This window comes from Phoenix dactylifera, chromosome 4, assembly GCF_009389715.1.
Source record: "Phoenix dactylifera cultivar Barhee BC4 chromosome 4, palm_55x_up_171113_PBpolish2nd_filt_p, whole genome shotgun sequence".
NCBI classification, from domain to species: Eukaryota; Viridiplantae; Streptophyta; class Magnoliopsida; order Arecales; family Arecaceae; genus Phoenix; species Phoenix dactylifera.
Window position 1 is genome coordinate 11,430,865 of NC_052395.1, and position 13,152 is coordinate 11,444,016.

The 13,152-nt window shown below is 39.1% G+C and overlaps 2 protein-coding genes across 2 annotated transcripts; both read left to right on the forward strand.

Moving 5' to 3' along the window:
- Positions 1-1,866: 1,866 nt before the first annotated feature.
- Positions 1,867-4,219, forward strand: LOC103713182 (zinc finger protein MAGPIE). Its single transcript, XM_039126196.1, has 3 exons — positions 1,867-1,966; positions 2,064-2,460; positions 2,957-4,219. The coding sequence occupies exons 1-3, from the start codon at positions 1,867-1,869 to the stop codon at positions 3,801-3,803; spliced, it is 1,344 nt and encodes a 447-aa protein (XP_038982124.1). The 3' UTR covers positions 3,804-4,219.
- A 1,215-nt stretch (positions 4,220-5,434) lies between these two features.
- On the forward strand, positions 5,435-6,381 carry LOC103713158 (protein-lysine methyltransferase METTL21D). The gene has a single exon (XM_008799982.4). It carries the CDS (start codon positions 5,499-5,501, stop codon positions 6,177-6,179), a length of 681 nt encoding a protein of 226 aa, XP_008798204.1. The 5' UTR covers positions 5,435-5,498; the 3' UTR covers positions 6,180-6,381.
- Positions 6,382-13,152: the final 6,771 nt, after the last annotated feature.

Below are 13,152 nucleotides of genomic sequence, written 5' to 3' on the forward strand. Positions count from 1 at the left end.
GATGCTGGAAATGCATTTATTCATCCAACAACCAAGCGAATTACACCCTATACCGCACGCACTGCGTGGCCATGTATCTCACCAATCATCTCTTCTTTCTGTGGGCTCTATTCATCAAACACTCATCTCGATGATTGGCCTGCAGAAAAAAAGCAAACTGATTGGCATGACGCACAGCCACATTGGTGCATGAGGTGTAGAGTATAATTTCTCTGATAGCGTTGCAGTAATAAGTTGATAGACAAAATGTTAATAGTCATGAAATCCGATGAGGCATGCAAATCATTTTTATAGTTTTTAATGCTAGAGCAACTTAGGGCATTGAAGGAGGAAGAAAGTCTTATTTATATTTATAGGTTTGGTTGAGCCATAAGTGAGACCCATGTGAATTTTATTATGGTACGTACCACTTTGAATTATACAAACAATCAACAACTAGCAGCCTCCCATGAAAAACGATATGCTTTTGGGAATCCTTATCCTTGGTGAGATGCAGAGAACTCATCTAGCTAATCAGCACTCTAATAAATGAATACCAACTCACATGTTTTTAATGTTTTCAGAGGAAGACATTTCTCTTAGTGATGATTTGTTAATTAGCTCGAAGAAGAATACCATTTCTATGAGTTTGAAATATATATATATATATATTTTGGTACATTAGCAATTCACACATAATAGGCATAAGTACAGCTCAAAGAGTCAGACAGTAAAAGATAATGCAAGGGAGATAAAACAGAAGCGTGGTTCTCTTTTCTTTTTTTTTGGTGGGGAAGTGACGGTGATGTCAGGAAATGATGATATCAATAAATCTATAGGTTTCTTCAAAGCAAATATATGGGGAATGGTAGATTGGACGAGTTTCAAAAAGAGAGGAAAAAAAATGTCATGAAAAGATGAAGTGAGGCACTGGTTATAACACCATTCTCGATGGAAACCAACATTTTCCACTCTAATTGGTTGTCATTGGTTCACAGGGGGCATTGCTCCTTACGGAATGCCATTTTTTTTTTAATTTTTTGGATGGCCTTAGGCTCAAAATATTCCCTACATCTTACTCCCATTTCCCACAGCAGTCTTTGAGAGGACTTTTGTTGGCAACTTAGCATATGAAACAACTCTCTGAATTTTGAAGCTTGGGTTGGATCAACAAATCAAGGTTACACAAAAGGCCAACAAAACAAATTATGGGATCATCATTCCAAATGGGAAAGGCACCAAGGCACGCTTTTGCTCTCGACCTCATCATATGTGTCATCATGCACCTTTGTTTCCACCCCTTTCCCTCTAGCTAATAAAACTAAGATCTTCAGCTGGCCTTCACTTTTCACCACCTTTCCTTACAACTAGTACTATTATTCTATTCATCCCAGAAGCCTTTCCTTGAGACCCCCGTAGAGAAAGAAAGATAATGGAGATAGAGTTAGAGAGAGAGAGAGAGAGCTAAATTTTTTTTCTTAATTTCCTTCTAGCTAATAAAACTGAAATTTTCAGTTGGCCTGCACTTTTCACCTGCCTCTCCTTACAACTAATGCTATTGTATTCATCCTGTTTCTTTTCTTTTCTTGGATTATAAATGCTGGGAAAGAAACGTGGAGTTTGAAGCAAACCCGAAGAAGATCTTGACATATAAGTTGGAATCCGTCCAACTTAAAAGCTTAAGTCATTAATTAAATTTATGGGTCCAGTAATCAATTATCTACATCAATCCATGTACTTTTCACTAATTATTTCATGCATGTGGGGGTAAACTTCACCCGTGATTTTAAATGATAGAATATCATCATAGATTTCCTAGTGGGTTGATAACCTTACATAGAAAAGTTGGTGTGTTTCTATTGTGAAGGAAGGAGGAAAGAGAGAAAAATGGCAGGAGAAGCAATCTCAAGGTCCTTTCCACAAAACCCAACTCAGGAATCCAACCCTCCGATCATCAAGAAGAAGAGAAACCAACCAGGAAATCCAGGCAATGAAATTGTTCCTTAATTCTCATAGTTTCCTTCACAGCTTCCCCTCTCTTCTATCTGCAGCTCTTATCGGTTGCTTTTCGTGTTCATGACCAGATCCTGAAGCAGAAGTCATTGCCTTGTCTCCAAAGAGCCTCTTGGCCACAAACCGGTTCGTGTGTGAGATATGTGGCAAAGGCTTCCAGAGAGATCAAAATCTCCAGCTCCACCGCCGGGGCCACAACCTTCCATGGAAGCTGAGGCAGAGAAGCAGCAAAGAGCCAAGGAAGAGGGTGTACGTGTGCCCAGAGAAGACCTGCATCCACCACCATCCGTCAAGGGCACTCGGCGACCTCACTGGCATAAAGAAGCACTTCTGCCGCAAGCACGGCGAGAAGAAGTGGAAGTGCGAGAAGTGCTCGAAGCGGTATGCGGTGCAGTCCGACTGGAAGGCCCACTCCAAGGCTTGTGGCACGAGGGAGTACCGTTGCGACTGTGGCACCATCTTCTCTAGGTTTGTTAATCAACTGATCAAACACCTTGCTCTCAAGATTACTTTAATTGCAAGGATGGCCATCAAACTAGCTAGGAAACCACTGAAGGAAGGTATATATATATATATATATGTGGTGATGCATGCTTTTGGTAGCTAACTTGTCATAATGACCCAAGAGGCAAAAGCGTAAGGATTAACTGATCAATAAAATTAATTTCTCTCTTAAACCATTGGATGTGATAGTGTATGCTGACAGTAACTTGTTATAGGCTAACTTCTGATAAATTAAATCCATCAACATCTCCTTCTATATCTCTCTTTCATCAGTCTTTTAGCTTTACAAGGGAATTAAGGATAGGACAGAATCATTTGATCCACAAAGTAAGTAACATTTGTAGCAATGTTATTGCGATAATTGATATCCGTCGTCTATGTATATATCTTCTCTTTCTTTGTCTTCCTATTTGTTACATTCTAATGAAGTGTTCGTGATTAATTCACTAAAAACATGCAGGAGGGACAGCTTCATAACCCACTGGGCCTTCTGTGATGCCTTGGCTGAAGAGACCGCACGAGTTTCTGCAGCATCAAACATCAGTAGCTTGACATCGAGCACCAATGCCAATTATGAATTCACCGGGCGTTTAATGAGATCCAACATGGTGCAGCATTTCCCTGCTGTATTTAATCCTGCGACGGCCGCCGAAGGTCAAGCGGGCGATCATGCTATGCCTGGACTTCCTCTCTGGATGCGCCATGGCGAGACCTTGAGCACAGATAGTAGTCTCTCCAGTATGCATCAAATTGGACCAGTGAATATTGAAAACCTGCACAGTGATCCCTTCGCTTCATGCTCGAGTAACCAGCAACTCGACTGCCAATTGAGTTGGATATATAGTAACAATCTGGCCTGCTCAAGCTCTGGAGAGCTAACAAGCACCTTGCTACCCACTAGTTTGAAGGAAGCAGACCTTATGAGCGTTCCTTCCTGGTATAGCACTCGGCATCATCAGCACTCCATGCCTGCATCAGCCATGTCCGCAACTGCATTGCTGCAAGAAGCTGCTCAAATTGGCGTGACTTCCTCTACTCCATCATTTTTTGGCGGCGTAGAGATGAAGTGCCGCAGCACTCAAGTCCAAGATGGTAGAGAATACGATGGATTGCTCGATCCAAGCCATCCGAGCATAGCCGCTAAGATGGCAAGTAGTCTAGAGAACACTGCCAATCCATACAGTGATATGTACTCCACAAGGCATCAGATGGCTCAAAAAGATGGTCGAGGAGGAGGAGCTACTAGGGATTTCTTGGGCGTTGGGGTCCAAACCGTCTGCCCATCGTCGATTCATGGATGGATTTGAGCCTATCAGCGTTTACAACAACTCACGTACTTATCCATTGGAAGTGGAGAAGTGGAGAGATTATATTGTGAGCAAACTTTGCAGGGAAGAAAAAGTGGCATGAGTGCTTGAAGGAGTTGAGAAGACGTGCTTGGAGAGCCCAGTTTTATTCAGCACTAAGTTTGATCATCAGCACTGTCAAGAGATCGATCCTTGCGTATTCTTATGAACCCCGAAAGGCACTCCTTTTAAGATGCTCCTTTTGTTTTTGGAGAAAAGAAGAAAGGGTGGTGCTAGGGGGAAGCAAAGTGAAGTACCCTCCTTTTTAGCTTTGTTTCATGGCAATCTTGTTATCTGTTCAAATTGAAGTTTAGTATTTTAAAGTGGTGATTAAAAAGCTGCTGCTTTTGTTTCAATAAAACCATACCCTTCGGTTCTATGCTTTACTAGGCTTACTTAAGCTCAGTGTTATATGGAGTGTCCATCATAAAGGTAATTGCAGGCATTTTCATGGAAGGGCGCATGTTTTATAACTTTGTCGACTGTCTAAAGCTTTTATTTTTGAGCCAAGTATGGCACATACATTGGGCTTTAAGACTATCTTTAAACACACTGCGGATCAATCTAATCTCCGTAATGAAATTAGCAAAAGGAAAAAGGGAAAGTTTGCACTATGCATCGGATCCAATGTGTCTGTCCTCATTGGTGGTGTAGAACAGCATCTTAGATTCTTTCTTTTTAATCTTCATGCAACTACATCACAAGTATAAATTTCTTTACTCGTACTAATTTACCCCCAGAAGGATCTGAATATTATAGTTTTGAAGTCCTCAACTATTGGGGAAAACTTTTCTGCTTCAACATGTACTAAAATGACATTTGTGCAGTTTTCTGAAACTCTGCGCTAGCAATGTGGTTAGCATTCATAAGCATTATTAGCAAGCTAAATCTGTTGTTGTCAGGGTTCTAAACTCACACTGATCAGCATACAACATGATTGTGCAATTGATAACTACTACCCACATGTACTAGATATTATCAAAGCATTTTTTTTTTTGATACACACAGCTCTAGCATGAGTATAGCCAAAAGTGTCTAAAGTGAGGATGTGACGTAGGGGTGGAGAGGTAGCATTAAAACATGTCCAAAAGGCCTTTTCCAAGTATTGAGCAGTAAAAAAGGTGACCCAGTCCACAGCCATATTCACATCCTAGTACACATGCATGGCCTAAAAGGAACCACAATCTCTCACTATCTCATGAATGTCACTGAGCAGTGGATCTCCGTCCCCCTGCTGATTGCTGCGCCTAAACTTTTTCTTCATTTTTGTAAAAATGATATCAACATTGTAGAATAATGCTCAAATTTGCTATGTTGTCATTAAAGTTATACACTAGCACAGTCCATGGGAGGGTCATTTCTCAGCCTCACAGTGTTGTTTCTTCTCTTTCTATAAATATTAATTTGGGCATTGCTAATTATCAAGATGAATATACCAGAACATCAAACCATAACCAATTTGATGACATGAGTTAAAATTATAGATCAAATGGCCGGTTTGGTCAGCCCAGTTGATATAAGAGATGGGCTAGTGGGCTGCCCTCTGCGGCATCTAAGACCCATTTATAAGCGCACGTGCAACGCAGGCGAGAGCTGAGATAAAGAACAACTAAGGATCGAGGTAGGACCTCCGGTGTGGCCGGCGACGAATAAACGATGAAGTTTACCGACTCGCCGGTGATCGAGCTCGCCGTGGGCGGCGGCGCCCTCTCCTTCCAGCAGGACAACGGATCCATCCACGTCGGCACCTCCGTCTGGCCCTGCTCTCTCGTCCTCGTTAAATTCGTCGACCGCTGGCTCCCCCGTCTCCCCTCTTCCACCACCGACTCCGCCCCCAACCCCTACGCGCATCTCCTCCACTTCGCCGGAAAGCGCGCCGTTGAGCTCGGCTCCGGGTGCGGGCCCGCCGGCCTCGGCCTCGTTGCCCTCGGCCTCGATGTCGTCCTCACCGACATCGCCCCCGTCCTCCCCGCCCTCCGCCGCAACCTCAAGCGCAACCGCCCCGCCCTCCCCAAAACCCCCAAGGTCGCGCAGCTCTACTGGAACAACGCCGCCCAGATCGAATCCCTTAAGCCCCCGTTCGATCTCATCGTCGCCGCCGACGTCGTCTACATGGAGGACTCCGCAGCCCACCTCGTCACTGCCATGGACGCCCTCCTCGCGCCCGACGGCGTGGTTTTTCTGGGATACCAGCTCCGGTCTCCCGAAGCTCACCAAGTGTTCTGGGAGCGATGTCGGCAGGTGTTTCCGGTTATAGAGAAGGTCCCCCGCGAGGATCTTCACCCGGATTATGCCTACGAGGAGACCGATGTGTATCTCCTCAGGAAGAGGAAGTGAGATTGGGTTGACGCAGTTCACCAGGTACTCGATTATATGCCACGGTGAAGTCTCTGCTCTTTTTTTTTTTTACTTTAATTATACCATGATTTCTTTTGATGTGAGGAAAAGGATGGAATTATCAAACACAAATAATATACATTTCTGTTGTTTTTTTTTTCTTTTCTTTTCGAATAATAATTTTGATGACTTTGCCTGGTAACTAGCCATATATTTGTGAACTATTATTGGATTTTGATTCTATGAAAAGCTTAATGATTTTGCGCCCCCCACCCCCCCCCCCCCCCCCCCCCCCCCCCCCAACTCCCTCTCGATCAAATGAGCTTCAAAGTAATGATTTTGCTGATAATAAGAAATGATGATAGCGCAGTAACACAGGCTCTTCTGTCAAATGATGAGAATGAAGCCCATGTTCAGTAGGCACACTGAGATTGCTCATGATATTATATCATTAGAGTTTATACAGCTTAGGAAAAGAGTAGGAAAGGAATGTTAGGGGTATAAGCAATGATGGGGGTATGTGGAGTGGTATTCTAGTTCCCACTTGACAGTAAGGGATTTTGGAGAATAGTCCTGTAGTAACTATTTCCAAGTCTGAAAACTTACCAGAGAATGTATCCTTATTTGTTATTTCAAAGTTCTGAGGCACTAGACATATTCCCAAATTCTTGTGATCTCTAAGATGAAAAAAAATAAGTTCTTATTGGCTAAACCTGGTGCATGAGAGATATGTTTCCATGATGTTGGAAAAATGAAGTTAGAAAAAGAAGTCAGATGTTAGATATCAGATGCTAAAAATGATCTCTAGGAGTGCTTCCTCATCATCTTCCATTAGTTTTAGTCCATGCGTCCATTCCTCGTTTATTAGACATCTGACAAAGGGCAGGAAAGCATCTGGCTCTTCTCTAAGAAGGTTAGAATATAGAATTTATGTAGTTAGAATTTGGGAAGTAGTGGGTATTAAAGATTTTCCTTGTTCTTATGTAGCTTTAACTGTCTTAAAATTGTCCTCCTTTTCCCCCTCATAAGGAAGCAGAATTATGTATACCTCTGAAAGCAGTCTAGTAGGGTTAGATTTAGTCAAAGGATTTAGCTTGATGGTGGTATACCTATCATATAATAATATAGGATTTAACAGTTCACCTATTTGATAGCAGAGATAGCTTGAAGGACTAGAAATCGCCGGCACTGTTTGTTTGGTAGAGATCGATAGATAATGCATATCCTTTAAGAATTAGTTGTTTGTGTGGGATGATGATAATTTAATTGGTGGATCAGGTTAAAAGGAGAGTTTTGGGCATTTGGGGCATGTTGGACAATATCTACTAGTCATGGTGGCTTTGATTTAACTACAGATCTTGAGAACTAAATTGTGGTGCTCTTCTAGTGGCATATTATAATAGATTGTTGAGCAATTCTTCTATCATCATATGAAAATTGGAATATACCAGATATAAGGTTTTTAGCTGGCTTGATAATTAATTATACGTGGATTTTGAAGTTGAATGATTTGATGCAAGTTTAAGAGCTGGGTATCACAACTTTATTTTTTGTGATTTTAGGGATTTGGGGAGAAATACGCCCAAGAATAGGACATGTGAGTGTAGCTGTTAAGTGAAGATGTGCAAGAGATTAAAGTACATTTCAGAAATCAAGGGGGTTTTTAGTTTCAAACCTCTATTCCATTTTGTCTCATGTGAAAGTGGTAGACAAATGATGAGAAACTTTGAAAATTTTCAGTTTTGAGATTCATTCCATTTTGGGGGCGTTTGATTCGTGACTAAGAATCGGAATCCGAATGGATTGGAATGGGAATCGGAATATGATCATGTCTCCTGATACGTTTGGTTCATAAACAGAATTGGAATTAGAATCGAAAACTATGGAAGAGGAGGGATTGGGTTTTGGGGAATTGAGATATTCCCATCCCCCCTAGAATTGGAATGGGATTGGGACTCCCCCCAACCAAACTGCTGGAATAGGAGTCACTTAATCCCATTTTTATTTTAGAGTCCAACTCTCCCAAACCAAACATACCTTTTGTCTCATGTGAAAGTGGTAGATAAATGATGAGAAACTATCCCGATAACTTTTCTCGTGGGATACAAGTACACGTATGATCATCTTTTGTCTAATGTAAATCGTAAACAGGAAAGGTTGCTCTATGGGTTTTGGGAGTGTAAATAGTTGGTGCCCATTTGGTTTGGTGATTTGTGCGATTATTTCAGTCATTTTGTATTCTCATAGAAGTATGATCTATACATTCTAATTCTGGAAAAAATTGATTTCTCAAGAATGGGAAGTAAGAGTCTGCCAAACCTCTGTGAGATTTCTTTGCATTCGCAGGCATGTAGGGAGAGGGGAAGGGGTAGTGAGAAAAGGAGGTTGGGGGTGATATTTTGGTTAGCTTAAATAATTGTTGATAGATGCAAATTTTGAAACATATATACCCCCTGCATGAACAAAATATAGATCATCTTAAAGCCTATTTAGATGCTGAATTTTTTATCAAACCCATAAGATTTTTTTGGTGATTTAGTTTTAAACATTTGATGAAAGTAGGATCGAGACAGTTGGGCAACAGCTAATCCCTCTGTTAGAAATAAGATAAATTATATTGGAAAAGAAATTAATTATTCCTAAAGAATAAGGATTGCTTGTTGCCTTGATTGCGCTAATTGGTTCTTCAAGTGACACAAATTTCCAACATACTTTTAGAAGTAAGTAGCCGTAAGAAAGTGTTAAAGGTTTCATATACATTGTTGATCCTTTTCCATAGAGCTTAAGTTTTTGGTTTTTCTCTTTATTTTCATAATTTTTTCTTCCTCGACTCCCTTCCCATTAAGTTCTTCTTCACTCATCATTCTTATCTCAAAGTCATTCTTGACTCATTTATGCCTTCATGTGCATGGTCTGGACCGCATGCAGGGCTGTAGTTTTGGAGTCTTGTGGCGAGTTAACTTGAAGAACACATTGAACTGAGGATCATTAGGTGTCCAAATAGGCTAGGCCTAGACTGTAAGCTGGATAGGACTAGGATAAGACATTAATCCCAACCGGATGAAATATATAACAACGACTATTAATGCATGCATACATATGCATCTATATATAACAGCGGCTGTATTTTCAACTTAAGACTTCAGCATCAGTACCATTACCTTTGCATTTCATGTATTCATCTGACTTTACTAAGTGAAGACCAGACAATGGAACATCTAATGCTATTGTATTGTTTGCCAGCAATGTAAACCAAATTAAAATCTTTAATTACAAATCCGTGTAAATTTTGCTTTGAGGTCAACCATGGGCTCTCTTTCTCTACTTCCAATCGATCTTTCAGGGGAGGAGGGGTTCATGTCGCTGCTCAATCCACTCATGGGTTTTGCTCGGATTTGATGGTTCGGAGAGCCTAATTGGAACTCCAAAACGGATGGGCTTAACTCAGTACAGCCTCGGGAGGTTCTCGGTGTCCTGACGTTTTCTAATACAGCGCTAGTCGAAGCGTTGCTTTCTCGATTAGCTGGCCGACCGTTGAATCAACGTCGGACCACCGTATCAGGCGGGGGGAGGAAGATGACTTCCAACGGTAATGGAGAGGAGAGTACTGATCGGTTGTCCATTTGATATAGATTAACATACTTAACTGGAGACTTGCTATCTATTAAAGAACCCAAGTTCTTCTCTGTAATCTTTGTACTAGCCATGGAATAGATTGGAGAGAGAAGATTCTACCCACTCTAGAAATTTATCAAACTTTACTCACTTCCATGCCACCTACCATCTAACCCCCCTTGACTCTCCCATCTCTCCTTGCACCCACATACCTAACCCATCTCCATCGTCCCACATGAATTTTTTCAGAGAAAATTGCAAGTTGAACTTTTTAGAGAAAATTCCAGGATAGAAATCTTTTGGAGAAAATCCTGGCATGGATGTTAGGTTTCGTGTTCTCTACCAACATTTACTTTTTAATCTTTATCAGGAAAAAAACTTCTACTTTGTCATTAAATGAACTCATCATCATTATGATTTAGCTTTTTTTGTGTTTTGATATTGTTTCTAGCATTTTTGTTTTGATATTATTATTTTTTTCATTAATCGAGTCCTAAACATGATATACTTTAGGCTTCTTTTCTTTGGAGAAAGAGAAAAATGTGACATGGATATTAGGTTTTATATTCTCACTGAGCTAAAGATACCTGGTAGCTTTATATTGTACAATTTAGGATTTCTGTATATATTCTTTGCTCGAGGCTCAAACTAAGAATTTTATAAGTATCATATTTGCACGGGCCCATTGATCAAATTAGCAATTTCAAGGCTTATACTTCAATATAATATTTTTTCAACAACCATTTTAATAGTTTTAAAGAAAAATTATCCTAAAGTTTAAACATTTCAATTAGCTTCCAAAACTTCATTTTCATTACAATCTGGCTCGACAATCAACATGGATCATAACATCGTTAACGGACTGATGAAAAGGACCAAAATATTCTTGATCCAAAGAGGCTGGATCGTGGCTTTTACGTGGTCTCAAGCCCTTCATCCTTTATAATTTATCTATTTATACAGATCTTAAAGCATTCCATCCTCTATTATGCATCCACCTGCATAGATCTCAAAGCACTCAATCTTCTATTATCCATCCATCTGTACAGATCTTAAAGTACTTTGTTCTCTATAACTCAGCCACTTACATAAATCTCAAAGCGCTCCACTTGTGATCTATTCATCTGCATAAATCTCAAAGCAATTCATTCTTTACCATCCAGTCACTTGCATATATTCTAAAGTACTCCATCCTATGTCATTCATCCGCCTGCATAAATCTTAAAGCGTTCTATACTTTGTCATCTATCTATTTGTAGAGATCTCAAAGCACTATGTATGCTATCATCCATCTGGCCACATAGATCTCAAAGTGCTCTATCCTTTGTCATCTACCCACCAACACAGATCTCAAAGCTCTCGATCATCTATCATCCATCTACCTATATAAATTTCAAAGCACTTTATCCTATATCACCCATCTGCTTGCACAGATCTCAAAGTTATCCTATATCACCCATCTACTTGCACAGATCTCCAAGTTATCCTATATCACCCATCTGCTTGCGTAGATCTCAGAGTGTTTCGTTCTCTCTCATCCATTCATCTGTACAAATCTCAAAACACTATGTCTTCTATCATCTTTTTGTTTGCATGGATCTCAAAGTGTTTTATCCTTTATCATTTGTCACATTTGCATACATCTCAAAGCGCTCCATCCTCTTTTAGTCATCCATCTGCACAAATCTCAAAGCACTCCATCCTCAATCATTTGTCTGCTTGCACAATCTCAAAGTGCTTCATCATTTATATATTTATCTGCACAAATCTCAAAGCACACCCTTTACATTCACACCAAAACAAAAATTCCTTGGTAAATTAGTGGGAAGGATAGTTTTGAAATTTTACAAAGTTTAGTTATGAGGTGATCGTCACGTGATAGTATTTTATAACGAAAATAGACTGATGGGCCACATTACAAAGAATTTGAAGTTTTAGTGGTTAATTGATATTTTTTAACTATTGAGGTCTAAGTGTAAATGGCCCAAACTTGGAAGGGTGTATTATGGTTTTTAGTTTTAAAGATATTAACAAATACTCTTTTTAAAAAAATTAAAAATCTAGATAACCATGAATTTAGGTCTTAGAAACCGTGGCATTTCTTCTTCAAGTGAGGATTAGAATATAGAGTATATAGCATAGAGATTTTATTTTGGAGTGAAATATACCATTGGAAGCCATCTTGATGCATGTGAATTCGATTAGCTTTATTCATAAACTTCAAATTTTGTGTTACTTGCATGCAATCAATTTCTAGCTTATTAAAGTTAATTAAGTCTTCTTCTCACAAATACTAAAACCTATTCTACACATCACATATTTTGATAATAATATATATCTTTTATACAAAATTTAAATTATTTATTTTTAATATTGTATATCTTATTTTTATATTTTTGCATCATGGGATATTTTGCTTGTTTGGTAAGAGTAGGATTAGAAAATATATTTTAAAAATTAAAAATATTTTCTTGAATTAGAATTTATAAATTACAAAGGAGAAAAATTTAGTTTGATCATTGACAAAAGAAAATTAACATAGATAATTGGTATTAAAGTTTAATAACTATCCAACTTTTATACAGTCTTTATATCATTTAATTTGTAAATAACTTTGATTTTGGAGATCCTATAACTCTCTTTTTTTCTCACATTCTCCAACCAAATCCTCCCTTCCACGTTTCTAAACAACCCAAAAATTTTACTTCCCTCTTATGTAGAGAATCTTGCACGCTAGGACTTTTTAAGCCCCATGTTATTAGATTCTCCATAATCCAGCGCTCAAAACTTCATTATTAGAATAATAGATACATTCTCCCTTGCTGCAATGACATGCGGATTGTAGTCCCACATAATGAAACTTGCACCATCATTGAAAATAGAGATTTTCTCACAAAGTAAAATATTAGTGGAAGTAACAGAAGGCAACAACTAACAACCTATCAAACTAAACAAACTAATATTTTTATAGTTGAGATATATTTCCTACATGCCAACTGAATATGTTGGAAAATAAGAACCTAGAAATATGCAAAGTTTGCTTAGAATAAAAAATAAAATAATATTAAATAGTATAGTTGGAGAACATAATTTCATGGAAGGAAGATATACAATTCCTATATCATCTGAATTTGAAATTAGCAAGAGAATATTGGAATTAAAAAGATTACGGTCCTAGATGATTAAAAATATGAAGAAAAAGAAAAAGATAAAATATTTTGTTATTTCCTGAAAATGCAAGTGTCCATGGTGGGACCTTCACATCTACTCACTGGGATGGATCAGTTTGTGGCTCTTATGTGTGCTGCAGTAGTATTTGCATCGCCTCTCGCGAGGACTTTTGGGCGGAGGTTGAACA